This window comes from Rissa tridactyla, chromosome 7 (assembly GCF_028500815.1).
Source record: "Rissa tridactyla isolate bRisTri1 chromosome 7, bRisTri1.patW.cur.20221130, whole genome shotgun sequence".
Classification (NCBI taxonomy): domain Eukaryota; kingdom Metazoa; phylum Chordata; class Aves; order Charadriiformes; family Laridae; genus Rissa; species Rissa tridactyla.
Window position 1 is genome coordinate 23,694,333 of NC_071472.1, and position 16,535 is coordinate 23,710,867.

At 44.6% G+C, this 16,535-nt stretch overlaps 1 protein-coding gene across 23 annotated transcripts in view; it reads right to left on the reverse strand.

The window, feature by feature from the left end:
* The window catches only part of HDAC4 (histone deacetylase 4), a 415,745-nt gene that overhangs the window by 194,814 nt on the left and 204,396 nt on the right, over window positions 1-16,535 (reverse strand). For all 23 annotated transcript variants that reach the window (XR_008467801.1, XM_054209794.1, XM_054209784.1 and 20 more), the window contains 3 exons: window positions 15,567-15,753; window positions 8,157-8,290; window positions 718-838 (listed from right to left, as the gene is read on the reverse strand). Coding sequence is in view for 22 of the 23 variants with exons in the window: in XM_054209794.1 (XP_054065769.1) it covers window positions 718-838; window positions 8,157-8,290; window positions 15,567-15,753 (442 nt within the window). In the remaining variant the exon portion in view is untranslated. The remainder of the gene's footprint in view (window positions 1-717; window positions 839-8,156; window positions 8,291-15,566; window positions 15,754-16,535) is intronic.

A 16,535-nucleotide genomic window follows, 5' to 3' on the forward strand; every position in this document is an offset into this window, starting at 1 on the left:
CAGCCTCCAGTGAAAGGAATAAATAATCTTACTCCACGTTAAACAAATATAAGACTATCTAAGAGGCCTCTGCATCTTTCTTGCAGATTATCCATACAAAACTGACAGCTACTTGTTCATGTCTGTGCAGCTGCTCATTGCTTCAGATCCAAGTCCTTAGTAGGGTGTTCCAGTTCCCACCTAACAATGGATAATAAGGGTGGTCAGACACTGGCACAGGTTGCCCAGAGAGGTGGTGGAGGCCCCATCCCTGGAGACATTCAAGGTCAGGCTTGATGAGGCTCTGAGCAACCTGATCTCGTTGAAGATGTCCCTGCTTATTGCAGGGGGGTTGGACTAGATGACCTTTAAAGGTCCCTTCCAACCCAACACATTCTATGATTCTATGATAAAATAAAACCTCTGAATTACCTTTCCTCCTCAGGGAAACCTCATTTTAGGTTTTGAAGACATCAAAGAAAGGAAGTTTTAGCTACCGAGGGTTTAGGGATCTACCTGAAGAAAGGAGATGTATCTTGTACCACTCTCAAGTAGACACTGAATGGAGATGGGAAGAAACCTCTTGGGAACCGCCCAGAGCTGAGGACAGAGGGAGCCCCATGTCCTGCCTTCCATATTGCTACCACGAAGTGACTGCCAGAGTCAGGGCTGAGGACAGTAGCGGGAGTGCTGGAGGTCAGGAAGGGGACCCCCTGCCCCCCCCCCAAGGAATGATACCTAGGAGTTTCTTGCTGTCCAGTTTCTGTCTGTTCAGAGGGTTCGTGCCGTACAGCAGCGTATGGGCTTCTGAGTGAACTGTCTGTAGCTCTTCTAGAGTTGCTTTTCTTCCACGAATGCACTGAAAGAGGAAAGAAAAAGGGTGATGAAATCACAGATTAACTGCTTAACTCTCATTTAAGAACTTTTTTTCCTTTGCAAATCATAACGACAGTGAGCAAAAAACTAAAATGGGTTCTTATGTGGAAAAACTGTAAGACAGATTTTGGTTTAATCCTTTATTCAAAATACTAGCTTGACAAATAAATCTAAAGATGACTTTATATATTTTTTTTTTTTTTTTTTAAATACTTACCACAGAGCATTTGCTAAATTAAACAGGTATTGCTCAACTACTGAATATTCAGGATTTCAGTTATAAGTCATTAGAAAGTGATTCTTTGGTGAAAATATGTCCCTCCAAGCTACCCTCTGACATCCCCACCACGATTATTAAGCCAACCTAAAAATTTCCAAACTGAACCATCAAGCAATTAAGGGTCAGTTACAAACTTTCTGCTCTAAAACTCATCTTGGAAATCCCACAAGATTCTATCTGTTGCAAATTGTTTTCTCGTACGATGATGCAGGTTCAGCTGGAAGTACTGTAGCAAATGTGCTCACGCCTGCTTTTGTGGCCAGCTGAAACCCAGAAGGGCAGACGCACACCAAAGCCAAAACCCTGGCTTCACTGAAGATCATGGCAAAGCTTTTACTGATGTCAGCAGGACCCAACCTCACGTTTGACAAATTGGGGATCTTTTCCCATTTTTCGTCATAGGGGTCCAGCATACCTTGGGGCTTATCTTGTGTTGCCATCACCCGTTTGTGATGGAAAATACGATTGTAAGAACAAAGTGCTACTTGGAGATGCTAAATCTTGGGCACACAAAAATCATGCCATGGCCTCTTCCACGGGAGCGAGCACTCCCCAGCAGGCAGACGGCACCGGGGGGACACCAGGTATACCAGAGAAGGCAACCAATTCCCAGCAGTGGAAAAAAAACCTCACCTTTTTAACTGGCAGCTTGTGACTGCCTCCGAAATGTTGGCAGGGGAAATATGTAGCGAGTCAAGAAAGCGCTGAGGTTGGGGGTAAGTCCAGAGGTGGTCATGAGAGGGGAACGACTTATTTAGAAATAAGGATTGCTTTGCTTCAGAACCATGCGAGTACTGTCCTTCCCTCCAAAGCAAACAAAAAAAACCCCAAAAAACCAAAAAAGACCCAACAAAAAAAGAGAAGTATCTCATATGGCTTAGAATCACTTCACGATTTTTTGTCATGATTTGGACTAAAATACTTTAAAAGGAGTTGTCATTTTGGGGGGTTGTTCCCTACAGAAGGAACAACAGGAATATTCCTCTCTGCAATACCAATACTAAAATACAAATAGTTAACAGCAAAATACTGGAAAGTTCTGAAAATCTCTTGTAGAGGTCCCAGGTTCACCCAAGACGCAAGCCTCAGCAGCGAGCATCCTGCTGCACAGCCCACACGGGATCGCATGCACCTCCTGCACAGCCTTCACCCTGGCTTTGCCAAAGCCAGTGGCTTTTTAAGACTTCCACGTTCCTGAAGAAGCAGAGTTTCTAATGAGATCAAAAAAGAAAAAAAAAAGAAAGATAACTTAAAGGAAAAAAAAAAGTGGTGGTGGTGGGGAAACAAAAACGTATTCCTAAAAACTATAGACTTTAAATGGAAAGCTGGATCTGAAGAGAAGGTCAAACTGTGCCACTCGCTCCTGAGAGCTGCTCCCACTCGGAAAGCACTGTTGTGTGCCGTCTACTTTGCAGGAGAGCGCTAGGGAGAAGACGCTTCAAAGGCCTGGGTACTTCCAGCCAAGCAGCGCCTGCTTGCACAGCACACTGCCATCCCTGGCCGCAGCCTGGCTCAGCTGGAGCACCCTGGGGCGCAGCATGCCAGGGGCATGGGGGCTCCAGGGACCCCACCTCTGAAGCACAGCCCGCCGAACAAACTTGAGGGATTCTTTTGTCTGAAACCTTTAGCATAAGCCTCCATCACGTGTTGCGAAGCGCACAGGAAATCACTTTGTAAAACCATAAGGCAGCAGAAATCAAAGCACGGCAGGAGTGCTCGTGCACTCTGACTCTCCTGATTTTGGCATTTCTGCTCTCCAGTTCCTCTTTCATTTTCTCTGTGCTCTGGTCCGCCACCTAGCATTTCCTGAGGTTAATGATAAGGCAAAAATACAGCATCTCATTAAAGAGGTAATAATCACAAAAATGCTAGACCCAGAAGGGATGGAAATATCTGGCAAATCCCCCTTGAACTTTTATCCTGTCTTCCCTTTTTATTCATGGTAAGCCTGCCTCAGTCCGCCCTTACAGGCTTTTACAGCTTCCCTCTAACCCATATGCCAACTCTTTTCCTTTGAACAAGACGTACTGACCCATTTTCAGCTGCTACATTTAGGGGACATACAGAAATAGCGTTTTCTACTTCTTGGATTTATGTGAAGACACCAGGAGAACAGCAGCCCGTTGCAATAACACACCAGCTCCTCCTTGGATGCAAACAGCTTCAGCTCCCCCGGACAGGGAAGGGCTGCTCCTGTTTAAAGTACGTGGCCTTACCAAGACATCCAAGCTCCATGCTCTTCAGGAGGGTATCAGCGCCACCCTCCCCTCCACGTGACATCCATAACCGAATGGAAACTACAAGTGGATGGAGAACTTCCTTCTGTGCTGCAAATACAACACATTCAAGGAAGAAGCCACTACTTACTGAAACAAACGTATATCACAAACACCACAGCAAACATTGCCTGGTGAAAAAGGATTATGCCTGAGATGCTTTTGCACCTTTCTCATCTCCCAGCTCATGTGCCATGAGCTTTGTCCTAGCCTCCAACGCAAAGACATAGAGATCCCCCACAAATAAAGTTGGAGAACGCAATACGTCCCTCACTCCTGTCTACAGACCCATCACGACTTGTATCTCGGTCTACGACAGCTCAGTCTGCCATCCATGCTCCTAATTTGAGCAGTTCTTCACTTTCTAAGACCTCTCAAGTCATGATACTCTTATCTTTGAGGCTTCGAATTGCCTATTGAGCTTGCCCACTACATATCACACCCTCTCCCTGACTCCCTTGTCTAACCTCCTTCCCGGCTGCTGAACTCTCTGCACAAAACCTGATCTTCATAACACCCCACCACCTCTCCTCTCCCACTGCTTTACACATGTCCTTCATCCACTACACACTTCATCACTTCATCCATTTACCCACTCTTCATCCATTTCCTTGGAGCTAGCTTCTCCTTTGCATTTTGAACAACAAAAAACCCCACCAGTCTCTTAGTTTGCCTTCTCAAAAGGACAGGGTATGAACCTTGAGAGACCGCAAGCCAGATCTTGTCCCAGCTGTGGCCCCATAAAAGCCGCAAAAAGTCATGAAAACAGCTATAAAGCTTCTCTCCAGAGATCAGCTTCCCAGGCACCACCACCACCACCACCTCCTGCAGGCCCTCAGTGTTTTGCAATGGGAAACCCTGGGCACGGAGAGGATCTCCAGAGGCTTCATCACTCGGACCCATCCTGCGCTCTGACCAGACACCCGCCCAATGGTGTGCCAGGAACGTCGTGGACACGGCTCTGCTCTGACACACGGCCCAGCCCAGGGTCTGGTTTTTCATGTCAGCCCTCCCCAGCTGCAATTAACCTTCAAGCTAACAGTCCTCATGCTTTAAACAACGCGGGATTGCTGCCAAGATGTGCTTGGAGACGGAGGATCTCATTCTCCCCCATCCTAGTTGAGCAGCCCGGGGATTTGGTTACCTCCGAAACACACAGCAAAACCTATCGATTTCCTCACGTTCTTGAGGAAGGCTGGGAGGATTACTCTACACTGTGATTGTGGGTTTTCATCTGGGGGGGCAGAGTCTTTTACTGAGATTGCCTCAATTAGTATAATTGTTGCTTTTAAATCCTGAACGTACACCAGAGTAATTGCCATATTTTATAAAGCTAACTTAATTAAACAAGCAATACCCTAAACCACAGCTGTCGTTAAGTTTGGACAAATGCTTTCACTCCAAAGGGTCATCTTTAAACCTGTGCAACTCCGGCAGACTCTCACCTATCACACCACAAATCTGGTGCGCATTTTCCCCTCAGCTGGACATAAAACAGTCTTTGGACAACTTTAGCACATACATATCTGTTTCACTGTTGAAAAATGAGAGGCTGGGGGGAAGCGATGCGGTTTTTGCTGTTCTAAAAATATTCGTGCCCCTTCTGCATCACTTCTATTGCCTTCGAGAGAAATGGTAGGAACTCAGCACTTGGCAGGTTGTCTAGGAGCCTCTCGGCTGCTTGATGAAAACAGGTTTTCACTTAGTTCATTTCTGAAATTTCAAAGCAAGTATTTGTTTGCATGCATGATAAAAATATCTATCTGAGAGCCTTTTTCTGGCTTAGGGCATGTGTGCAACAGAAACACCAAAAGAACATTTCCAGGAGACAGACACTGAGAATTGTTTGAGCTTGCATGAGAAAGCAGAGCTGGTATTTATTTCCAGTGTGCAGTCATGGGGGGAACAAGAGCTGTTAAACTCCTCCTGGAGGCGGACAGGGATCCAGCGGAGTTTCGTCTGATCCCACACAGTGTGTATGGGATTATTCACTATGCAGGGTGCTGTGGTTTTAATCTGTGTTGAGCAACTACTTGCAACCAACAGAATCAAACTATACCCACACCCGGATGACGGCAAAGGGAGGAAGGGGAAACATGAGGATAAGGCAGCGTCAAAGTTCAAACTGCCCTTTTACAAATATGAGTTGTAAGAAATGGATTAAACTACCTAATCACAAACAATTTTCACATCAGGCCCTTGAGCTTACTCATAACGTCTGAGGCAGAGGACAACAGACCTGCAAGCAGGAAGATAAAAGTGAGCGTGCACAGATGCGTCAGTCAGCAAGACCGGCTAAAAACATAGCATAGAATAAAACAGGAGCTCAGCAAAAAATGAAGTGCATAGCCTGGCAAATTTCTGAGTGCTATAATCCAGGTGTTGCTGCTGACTCGCTGCAGACCTACTACTAAAGCTGAAAATATTCACCTCTTTCCGAGTGCCTGTAGGGCTGCTATGCAGATGGAGTAGTTATAATCCATTAAAAAAATGGCAGATACATAACAGGCTGCATCACCATCCTCATATAAACAGCTCAGTTAGAAAGTTTTGTACATCATGCGCACGCTACTGTGGGCGGGGATAGAGGGCACAGCTCATGCTGTCCCACATGGAGCTTTGGCATAGGCAACAGGGATTTGAAAAAGTAATATAATTATTACAAGTAATCCTAATTATTAGGCCACACTTCAAAATTCCTTTCAAATCAAACATATGATGGAATACATCCCACAGAATAAAGATTTCTCCATGTTAAGTCTACAGCGTGCCCTCCCTTGCAGTAAGGACACAAGTCCACCGTCCCAGGCAATGCCAGCAGCTCACGCCCATGCTCTGACCTACCAGCAAATATCACTCATATCGAAAAAGCTGTTCCTTTGCCATGCCTTCACCTTCATGTGAAGGTAGTCTTCACTGAAAGAAAACCCTATACTGGTCCTCCACTCTGCTCATTGACAGGTTCCAACTGAGGAGCTTCAGAGAGACTCCGAAGGGCAGGGAAGTGACCAGACGGCTTTGCAATGCGGAAAAGAATTACATCAGGCAAGGAGAGTGGAAAGTGGAGAAGTGGCTCCCGAAAAAATCCATATCAAGAGCAGAAGAGTGAAGTGAGGAGGTAGGAAGAAGACAGAGAAACAGGGAAAGGTTGTGCCCATCAAACCAATGAGAAAAGTTAAGACAAAGAAGGAAAATTTAACGCAGGTCTGGGCACAGCGGACATAAAGGAAAGCTACTCAGAGAGAGAAGCTAGTGCAATTAGAGCAGCTGGTTATCCTGAAATGGCAGGTCAGACCTTGAAGAAAGCCATCAGCCAAGAAAAATCTGGAATTGAGGCAGTAAGCTAACATCACATATTTATTGCTTTCAGAAAAAGGAATAGTCAAGATGAGGCTGAATGTCACCAATAGAAAGGGAACACAGGCAGAAAGCAAGTGAACATCAAGAAGAACTCCAATCGTGAGAGCAACAGAAAATGCTAAATGAAGGAAAATAACCTGGGATCATACAATGAAGAACTTCACACAGCAGTGAACATCTGTAACCCAGATCTAGGAGACAAGGAAATTAGCACTGCAGGATTTAACTCCTACTTCTAAAGAGAGGAGCTAGACAGCAGTGGGGTATTCATGGGCTTTTGTTACTTTGGGGTGGGGGATTTTTGTTTGGGTTTTTTTTTTTTTTTTTTGGTCACAAATAATAATCCCAAAATTCAATTAAGTGGGTCTTAAGGTTTGAAGTTCTTCCTTGCTTTCTTCAGGGATAAATAAGGGTCGGACGGGGAACTTTAGGCAATGGCAATGCTGCCACCAAGTGGATGGCTTTTCTGATTGCTCAGAAAATACGTCCAGCCTGATGCTGCCATGACTCCAATACACTGGGTGATTCAGTCTCCTCGGATGCTCAAAGAACTGATGAACACACAGTACCATTTATTGATCATCATTGCTATTAGCTATGAATAAGAATTATTATTCATTACTATTCTTAATCTTTAGGCTTTTTATTTTAGAATCTAAGCTTTTATCTTAGCTTGCCTTGCCTTTAAAACATTCATGTCCAATAAAGTTAATTTAACCTCTTGTGATGGAATAGTGCCTCATTCTTTTTACAGTATCTTCACTATAGGTTGACCATTACTTATCAAAGAGTATTAAAAAAGTTATTAAACCACAGAAATACACACTCGTTGCTCCACAGCTTTTGTTGTTATGATTGGAGTGATAATAAGTAACACGCTTACTTCATGTCTTGCTCTCAGCTTTGGCAGCTTCAAAACCCAGCGCTTGGTAGGGACTTCCAGTTTACAGGGAATAGGACTAAAAATTACAGAAGCAGCTCCACTGCAACATTGGGCAAGGGCATTCTCCAATGTTTCATGAAATTTCTAACAGTCATTGCAATGCAATGAAATCAGATCACTAGAAAAGTACTCCTGACAGATGCACAAGCATCTAGGAATGCACAGTCATCTAGAAATGGATTAAATTCAGGCCACATATGGCAAAACATTGCCAACAGCTGGAGCCATAAAAATCTCAAGTCCCAATGCAGTATAAAGTTTGCACATCCAGGTAGCAATCAACAGCCTGAGCTGCAGGTTTGGTACGTACACTACAGTCCAGACCAGAAATCAGCCCCAAAAATGCTCATAATCCAGCAGTCGAATCAGCCAGACAAATACAAATTCTCCCTTTCTCCCAGGCCCACCACCTCGTCTCCCCCTCCACCGGTGTTTTTATTACCTCACACTTGCCACGGAGACCCGTCTCCTGGAGTCGGGACCAAATGCTCTGGATCCTCCCCGCATGCTCTGGGTGGCTGTTTGTGTTTCCACAGGTACACTGGTGTTTCAACATCAAGGTGTCATATACAAGGCCTGCAGCAGAGGTTACAAAATTGCTCTCGGTTAAAAAAAAATAAATAAATTGCCAGATATATGGAAAAAAGCTCTTTTTTCTTTTTTTCCCCCCCACTATGGCAGTTTATATTCAACAGAACACTTTTAGACAAAGGCAGTGTGTGTTTTACCAGGAGCCACAGAGCTTTAAGAAATGAAAATCCAAGATGCTGCTTTGAGACAGCACCAAACGTGCAAAGATCCTTTCCTCTGGAAAGCCTCAACAGATCCGGAAAAGAAATTAGTCACCAACATGTCTGTAGGCTGAAGTTGTGAGAGTGAGAGAAGGATGTGACAGCTGAGTATGGATGTGCCGGCGCAGGAACGTGATCTAGGAAGGGACCAAATTGCAGCTTTTCCACTGGGTACTTTTAAAATTGCTGCTAAAATGACTCCAGGGCTTGGGATTAAAAACCAGAAGGAGTAAGTTGTTAGCGGGCACCATGTTTCATAAAATAGTTTGTACTGAAGTCTTTGCATGAACATTATTTGACAACATGCTAATTAAGGTTATTAGCACACACTTGGGCATAATTATTCAGCACGATACGTAGGTATTTAGTAGTGTTGTTTCATCTGAACGTGGGAGTCAGGCAGCTAAATCCCCTTGCATTACCACGTATTTATGGCATGACAACAGCGTAGGAGACCTTGATTCATGCTCCAGAGTTGCCCGGGTATGTTTTTGGAAGGAGAGTTATGATTTCATAGCCAATGTTCCACTGGAGGAAAACAGCAGGTCCTCCAAAGCTATGCAGACCTGGGGACAAAAGACCTTTTTTCACTCAAGCAAAAGAGACATAGACAAATGTGTAAATCTACCTTTCCCTTCTGCCAGAAGCTCCAAAAAACATAACAAAAGGGCTTGGTTTTTTATTTTTTTTCCCCCAAGGAGTAAGGTTTCTTGCAAGAAATATCTGTCTGAAAGCACAGCATAAAGTTGCAAATCCAAGGTCTTGACGAGAATCCAAAGCCTTTGAATGAGCAGTGAAGGCAGGAGCTATTCCCAGATCCTGACGTTAAAGGGCCTGCACTCCAACTGAAATCGCTCCTCTGAAATACCAGCCGAGCACACCTATGCTGCAGCGGGCGGCACGAACACAGCTCAAGGAGCTTACCAGAGCTGGCTTTCACATAGCCAGTTCAAGTACCACTAAACAGCACAATTTGCAACTGCACGGAGTTCAAAGGGGCTCGTAAGAAACCAGACTCTGAGAACATCCGTGGACACGCAGCCTGGAGCTGAGCGCCGTGCTGCTGCCTGTCCCCGAGCTTGGCTCCAGCTGCAATCACACCTTTTGACTGAGTGTAGGCATGTTCTGCCACTGAAAAATTTGGCTTTCCCCTCTGAGACAAACCCTGGCACTGACACTTTCAGGTATTCAGCCTCTGAGAATGTATCTGGCAGTTCCTCGCTTTGCTGTAGGTGAGTGCAAAGAAAAAAAAAAACCACAAAAAAAAACCCGAAACCACATTCAGTTCTAGGAAGAGAACAGAGCTCTGGTTAATTGACTGCCTTTGGGTTAGCCAAAGTTCAGTTAAATAAGATCGTGTTGCAAAGCTCTGTAGAGGTCTCCCATGTCTGATTCACAGCCTCAAATTTCATCAGGAGCTGCTGGGCAAAGCCAAGTGCTGTAAATGTCACCTGAGGAGAAGCTGTAGCCCAACGGTAAGGCTGGCTGTCCAGGAAAACTCTCCAGTCCAAGTTCATTGATAGTAGCGCAAGCTCTGCAGTAACCTCGCCTCTGAGGTTAATTTACTTTTGAAGGAAACTCATCTTCAGGGCCCGTCATGCATTTTGACAAATACTTTTGACAAAGTACCTGTTGCTCAAAAGAACCCCATGCAGATGTCCTCCTCCATATGGGACCGCACCAGGTTGGGCTAAATCATTCATATTAAAGGAAAGAAAGTGGTTCTGCCTTCTCTGACTTCCAGGCATACCTATGGGGACTCCAATTAGGCTTTATACATTTAAAGCCAAATGGTGCATGTGTATATATTCGACATATATATTCAGAGTCAACAACTAGCCTTGAATTTAAACAAAAAAAAGAGTGCAAGCAGCAAGTCATTCATTACATAGCTCACAGAATCACAGAATGGCAGGGGCTGGAAGGGACCTCTGGAGATCATCCGGTCCAACCCCCTGCCAGAGCAGGGTCACCCAGAGCAGGTTGCACAGGAACGCGTCCAGGTGGGTTTGGAATGTCTCCAGAGACGGAGACTCCACCACCTCTCTGGGCAGCCTGTGCCAGGGCTCTGCCACCCTCAGAGTAAAGAAGTTCCTTCTCATGTTTAGGTGGAACTTCCTATGTTCAGGTTTGTGCCCGTTACCTCTTGTCCTGTTGCCTGGCCCCATCCTCCCGACACCCACCCTTTAAGTATTTATGAGTGTTGATGAGATCCCCCCTCAGCCGTCTTTTTTCCAGACCAAAAAGACCCAAATCCATCAGTCTTTCTTCATAAGAGATGTTCCAGTCCCCTAACCATCTTGGTAGCCCTTTGCTGTCCCCTCTCCAGCAGTTCCCTGTCCTTCTTGAACCGGGGAGCCCAGAACTGGACATGGCACTCTAGATGCAGCCTCACCAGGGTGGAGCAGAGAGGGAGGATGACCTCCCTCCACTTGCTGGCCACGCTCTTCTTGACCTGTCTGGGTGCAACTCTGGCTCCCTTCAGTCCCCAGGCACTCTGCTGTTGGCATCAGGAGGGCCAGGACTGCACCCTCTGAGGGCATTGACCCTAGAGACCAAGGAGTAAAAGATGGTGCAAGTGAGGTATTCAGGTGATGGCCAAAGAGAAGGGCAATGGGAAAGCAGACTGCATCGAGCACAGGCAAGACAGTGCGTCAGAGAATTCACTAATGGAAATGGGAAAAGTAAAATATAAGATGGGAAAGCTAAGAAGAAAAAGCTGCACCACGTTTGTAAAGGACACTCCAACCTGGAGATAAATCTGAAGCTAGTTCATGCAATACCTTCATGAGCTTGTGGAAAAACCCCAAGCATTTTCAAGCTATCTATTTTAAGCAGCCTTTTCATGCTCACCTCCTGGATTCCCAGACGATGCTTAATGCCATTGCTCTAACAAATCTTTTCGTTACTTGGGCGCTGGGCACAACCTGGCAGTGAATTATACTGAACGCACTACAAAGCTGGAAGGGGTCTAAGACCATTTAAATGGTCGATACATGCATCTGTGTTGCAAGTTTCTTTTTCAAAGGGTGTTTTCGCCAAGTCTTTAAGTTTTAAATAGCAATTCCTGAAAAACTATCGTGATGCAACTCCAGGTAAAGCAATGCCTAGCCAGATTGAAAGCACCTGGGTAACCCTAGAGCCTGGTAGGGCAGAAGCCAACACAGCTCAAACCAAAGATAAATGCAAATGAAAAAGCAGCTTTTTGCACTGACCTTACATTCTTCCCTTCCTCCTTTGTCTTCCCACAGTGCAGCAGATCCACCAGGTATCTCCCAGTTTTTTTGGAGGAGCTTTGGTGCCAGCTCAGAAGTAGGCAGTGGCATTTATCAGCTCCTCTGACTCAGTGCCAGCTAAGAGAGCTGCACTGACGAGACGAAAGGTGGCTGTGGGCGAGATCCCTGGCCACACAAACCAGCACCTCCTCATCGGCAACACCAAGCACTGGAGAGCTTCATGTGTTTGAAATACACGTGTACGTCTACAATGGATTTTGGTAACTGAGCCTATTCAACGTTGATAGGTGAAGGGCGTAAAGAAAAGGTTTTCAGAAAAGGAAGTGATAGGACCCCTACTCGTCTCTATTTATTAACGAGACTACAGTGGGGTTTACAGAATTTGGTTGATTTATAAAGTCTCGCCTTTCCCATTGATTCAGTGATAACAGTAGTGTCTCAATGAAGTTATTCCGTACTGTAATCACACGTCACTCAACATTTCTCTTTTTTAAAAACTAAACCACCGGAAAGAAGGGAACTCTTCCAAGTTCATTCCTGTGGTTGGGGACACTCAGATGAAGACACACACACAAAGCAAAGCCTGGCAATTTAAGCTTAAAATACGAAACTACATTGGCCATTACAAGTTAAATTAAGTGGTGCTGGAAGCAATAGTCTTTAAGACATGAGAAGAATAATTTTTAAAGGTCAGCACTAAAGCATAACCAACTCGCTTTTCTTGGCAGAACAAACATGCGATTTGAGGTTCAGATAATTATATTGCTTTGCACAGGAGAGAATAAATGCCTTCATCAGAAATGAAAAATACTTTAATGCAGAACCATCAGAATAATTTGTGGAACCATTTTTACAGGAGATCAAAGACTGGATAATTGGAGCTATGCAAATTAATGGCCTAACCTGAGAAGTCTTATTCAAGTGTGTAGAACAGTGCACGCAGAAGCATTCATTAAAGTCAAGGGGGCTACTCGTGCTAGCGAGGACAAGTTCAAGGACTAGCTTTCTTTTATATGCTAGTAGGAAGGAAAATTAAATGTCATGCTTCAGGACATAAAACTGATTGCTTGAAGAAGTCAGGAAGGGCACTGTTTTCACTTTCATGTGGAGTAATGCACATCATGTTTGAGAGGTGTATTATGTTGTTCTTCCCCTATACCTTTGAAGTCTCAGGTACTGGTCACTGAGAGAGACAGGAAAATAAATTATACATAAAACCGAGAATTGCCAGCTCTCTGGTCCTAATTCTGCCCAGAGAAAGCATAAGCATTTTCTATACAACATCCCAAACATGAAAGCGATGAACAATTACTTTGTCTGTTGGACAGCAACTGATCTCTTAAGAGCCACATTCGTTTTGGAATGATCATGGTTGGTTTCATTAGGGCCATTGAACGAGGTTTGTTTTTTCCAGCCCTCTCACAAAATAATCACAACAATTCAAATCTTAATTCCTCTGAAATCCAAAGTGCATGATCATGTTAGAAACTGTCTCCAGAGCAGTCACTTATCACACAGATGGATTTTTCCTGGTGAAAAAGAAGCCCGATGCACTTCAGCACCGCGTGCTTTGAAAAATACCCAAGACTTTAATTTCCTGCCTTTCAAAGAATAATTCAATCCTAGTGATTAGGCTTCAGTATCCACCTCCCAAAACACAATCTCCAACACACCGTGGACAACTTCAAGAAAACATTAGCAATCTAACTCACACACACGTGTTCAACAGCTGAAATGCCTGCCTTTCCTCTCCACGTTTGCATGCCCATAGAGAAGTAGGCTCTTTTTTTCCTGCCACGGTTAAGTAGATAGTGATGGTTAATTAAATTAGTCCTTCCCCTTGCATAAGAAGAAGGCCTTTTATGTACGGTGAAGGACCACCTTTATTGGTGCCAGTAGATGCCCAACAACACTTCCTCCCTTGAAAGCATTTTATCATGTTTTCCCTCCTCCTTTCACCTAGCATAAGTGTAGAGAACTGCCCAAGATAGAAGGCAATGAAAAAATAAAGCCCTTGGAGTCTTAACATGGATAAATGGTGAGAAAAGGATATTTAACAGGTGACACGCTCTAAGCTTTCTTCATATCATTGCACTGGATTGTGCAGTGCTATATAAAAGCAATGTGATATTCCACCTCTTATTTTAAGCCACTTTTTTTTTTTTTAAACCCTGCCTCCAAGGAAAATAAATCATAACATTGTGTCTTTTCAAAGCAGCACAGTTCTCAAACGTGCATTCTTACTGTTACCTGTAATTTTAAATGAAATTTAGAGGCACATTTCTGAGTCAAACTTATGTCCTCTGGTAGGAAATGTTATTGTATGTTCAAAGTCTCGTGTATGATTGACAAGGCAACTTAAATACCGGAGGAGGAGACGGGAAGAAAGAGAAGGAATGAATAATCTCTAAAAGTAGGGCCAGGCTTCCCTGTTTTTAAAGCACAAATGTTGGGGTCTAAGTGTCTTAGATGCTCAAGTTTCATCTGGTTTGACCATGAGCCAGGGGATTTGCATCCTTGGCAAAAGCCAAAATCTAGAATAATCTTGCTATAACCGATCGCATTAGAAATGCAGTTCTGCTGAAATTTAAGGTTTCGATATTAACAACAAATAGAGACTTCAAGGGCTGATTTGCAAAAATGAGATAGTACTTGGGTTTTTACAGAGCTTATCACACATTATTCCCAGCCCGCAGCTAGCAGCTGAAGAACAAAGTCATATTTAGCATATCACTATTACTATACCAGTGTCTGAAAATAAACCTGATTCACAGTGATGATTTTAATGATGTAAAAAGTGTGGGTTAAACAAGAATAAATGGATAAGTAAAAGAGAAACAAAATCATGTGTTGCTCTTATTTGGGCGTTCGGGATTTTTTTTTTCCCCTTCCTTTTCCCAGGGCATACATCACATTGCAAAATGTTCATTCACAAAATAGAGCTTGACATTTGGGGAAGAAGGCGGACTTCAAAATTAGCCCGCCTAATCACTCAACACAGGGCTTGGAAAGTTGCTGCATATAAATTAACTTTGATCTGTTACTAAGGCTACTGAAGAGACAGAAAGGATTTTGGTGGAAAAAAGTTCGTTGTCAGGATTCAGGAAGAACAATTATTTTTCATCTTTAACCTTTGTGGGAAGATTAACACCTTTTTTGCACTTGTGGTTTTCACTAGACAGATGCAAAACTGTACTCAATTTTCCTTTGAGAAGAATACCCAAAAGGTAAGAAAATACTCTTCGGCTTGTTTCTGCACTCTGAGAACTTGCAATAATTAACTCACCTCACTTTTCCTAACCTACAGGCACGGACCCCTGGGCAAAGACTGTGTTTCCGAAGGAAGGGTAGGCTGGCACAGAGCTCGGGGTGGATAACTTACAGCATGGGATTGCGCAGGGATTGGAGAAGGTGCAGAAAATACAGCCAACAGATACTGCATTTGGCATGCTGTCCTTTTTCAATAACATTGCCTCTCTCCGCCTTGCATCTAAATCAGCTCTGCCACAGCATATGACTCATCCTTTTTTTTCTGGAGATACATAATTAAAGTACTGCGCTGTGCTTCTATTGATTTTTGCAGGTTATTTTCTGTCTGGACTGTAGGGTGTCTGTCCCTCTGGGGAAGGGACAAGCAGGACAACAGGGCATAAAATGACTGAATCTTATCCTCGGAGAAGACAGGATGGTACAGAGATCGCAAACACAGCTGAGGCGCAGACCCCAAACAGACGGCTTTGCAGGGACAGGGCAGAAAAGCACAACATAAGGCAAAACGGTACCCACAGCCCTACCGCTTCAGCCTCTGGTGTCCCAAAACATTACCTGTTGTGAACCTTGGCTTAGTGGGTGGCTCCTGTACAGACATCGGGAAGGTGGCCGAGGCAGGTGAGGACTGTGCACGGGACAGAGGCCGATGTCCTCCAAAAGACACAGGCATGCCTGCTGCCTCCAGTGACGCCTGGTAGTTTCTCAGCTGGTGAATGCGTTGCTGCTCCAACAGAAGGGCTTGCTGTGAGGAAAAAAAGCAGGCAGTTGCTGAAAGTCTGCATGGTGCCTTCACAAAAGGGGTTTTAAGGTTTGCTGGCTTGGACTCCTTTCCCTGATAAATGAGTGGACACACACATGCGCAGCAAATGAAAATGTGCACATTTCTAGAGCGAAGTCAGGCAAGCGCAGCATCTTCAAACCAGAGTCCCAATGCCAGTGCATGCTGGCAGGGTCATTAGCAGAAGCAGCCCCATCTTCCCCCTGGGACTGGTCACATCTTCCTCCCCCTGTCCTCCTCTCCACCGCTGCACTGGGGCATTTAACAGCGAGAGGCCCCAGCGCAGGGAATGAGTCTGGTTCCACCAGACCTCAGGCACGAGAGGGAGTTTTCAACCGAGCTCGTTCTCTGTGCAGCCACACCATCAGCTGGACAGGCTCTTGGTCAGAAGGGATGGTTGTTCCAGCTTGCCACACTCCAGCCACAGACTAACAACCTTCCCATTTCTTCTATGTAGTCCTTCTCCTCTTTGAGGTAAAATAATAGAAAAGGACATAGTATTTTTAAGACTCCTCAAGCGTGACCATGCGTTCAGGACTAGGACCTGGGGGGGTGGGGCTGCACTTCCAGAGGAACACGGTACCACTGTGGTCCATCATTAGCAGCACATTTCATTCATTTATTTATTTACTAAGGCAAAGAGGCTCAGATGTGACTATGCAAATCAAATAACACTTTGTAAAGCATGGCTGGCAATGGCATTGATCCTTCAATGCAGCGCTGTTATGAAGACAACGCTGCTCAAT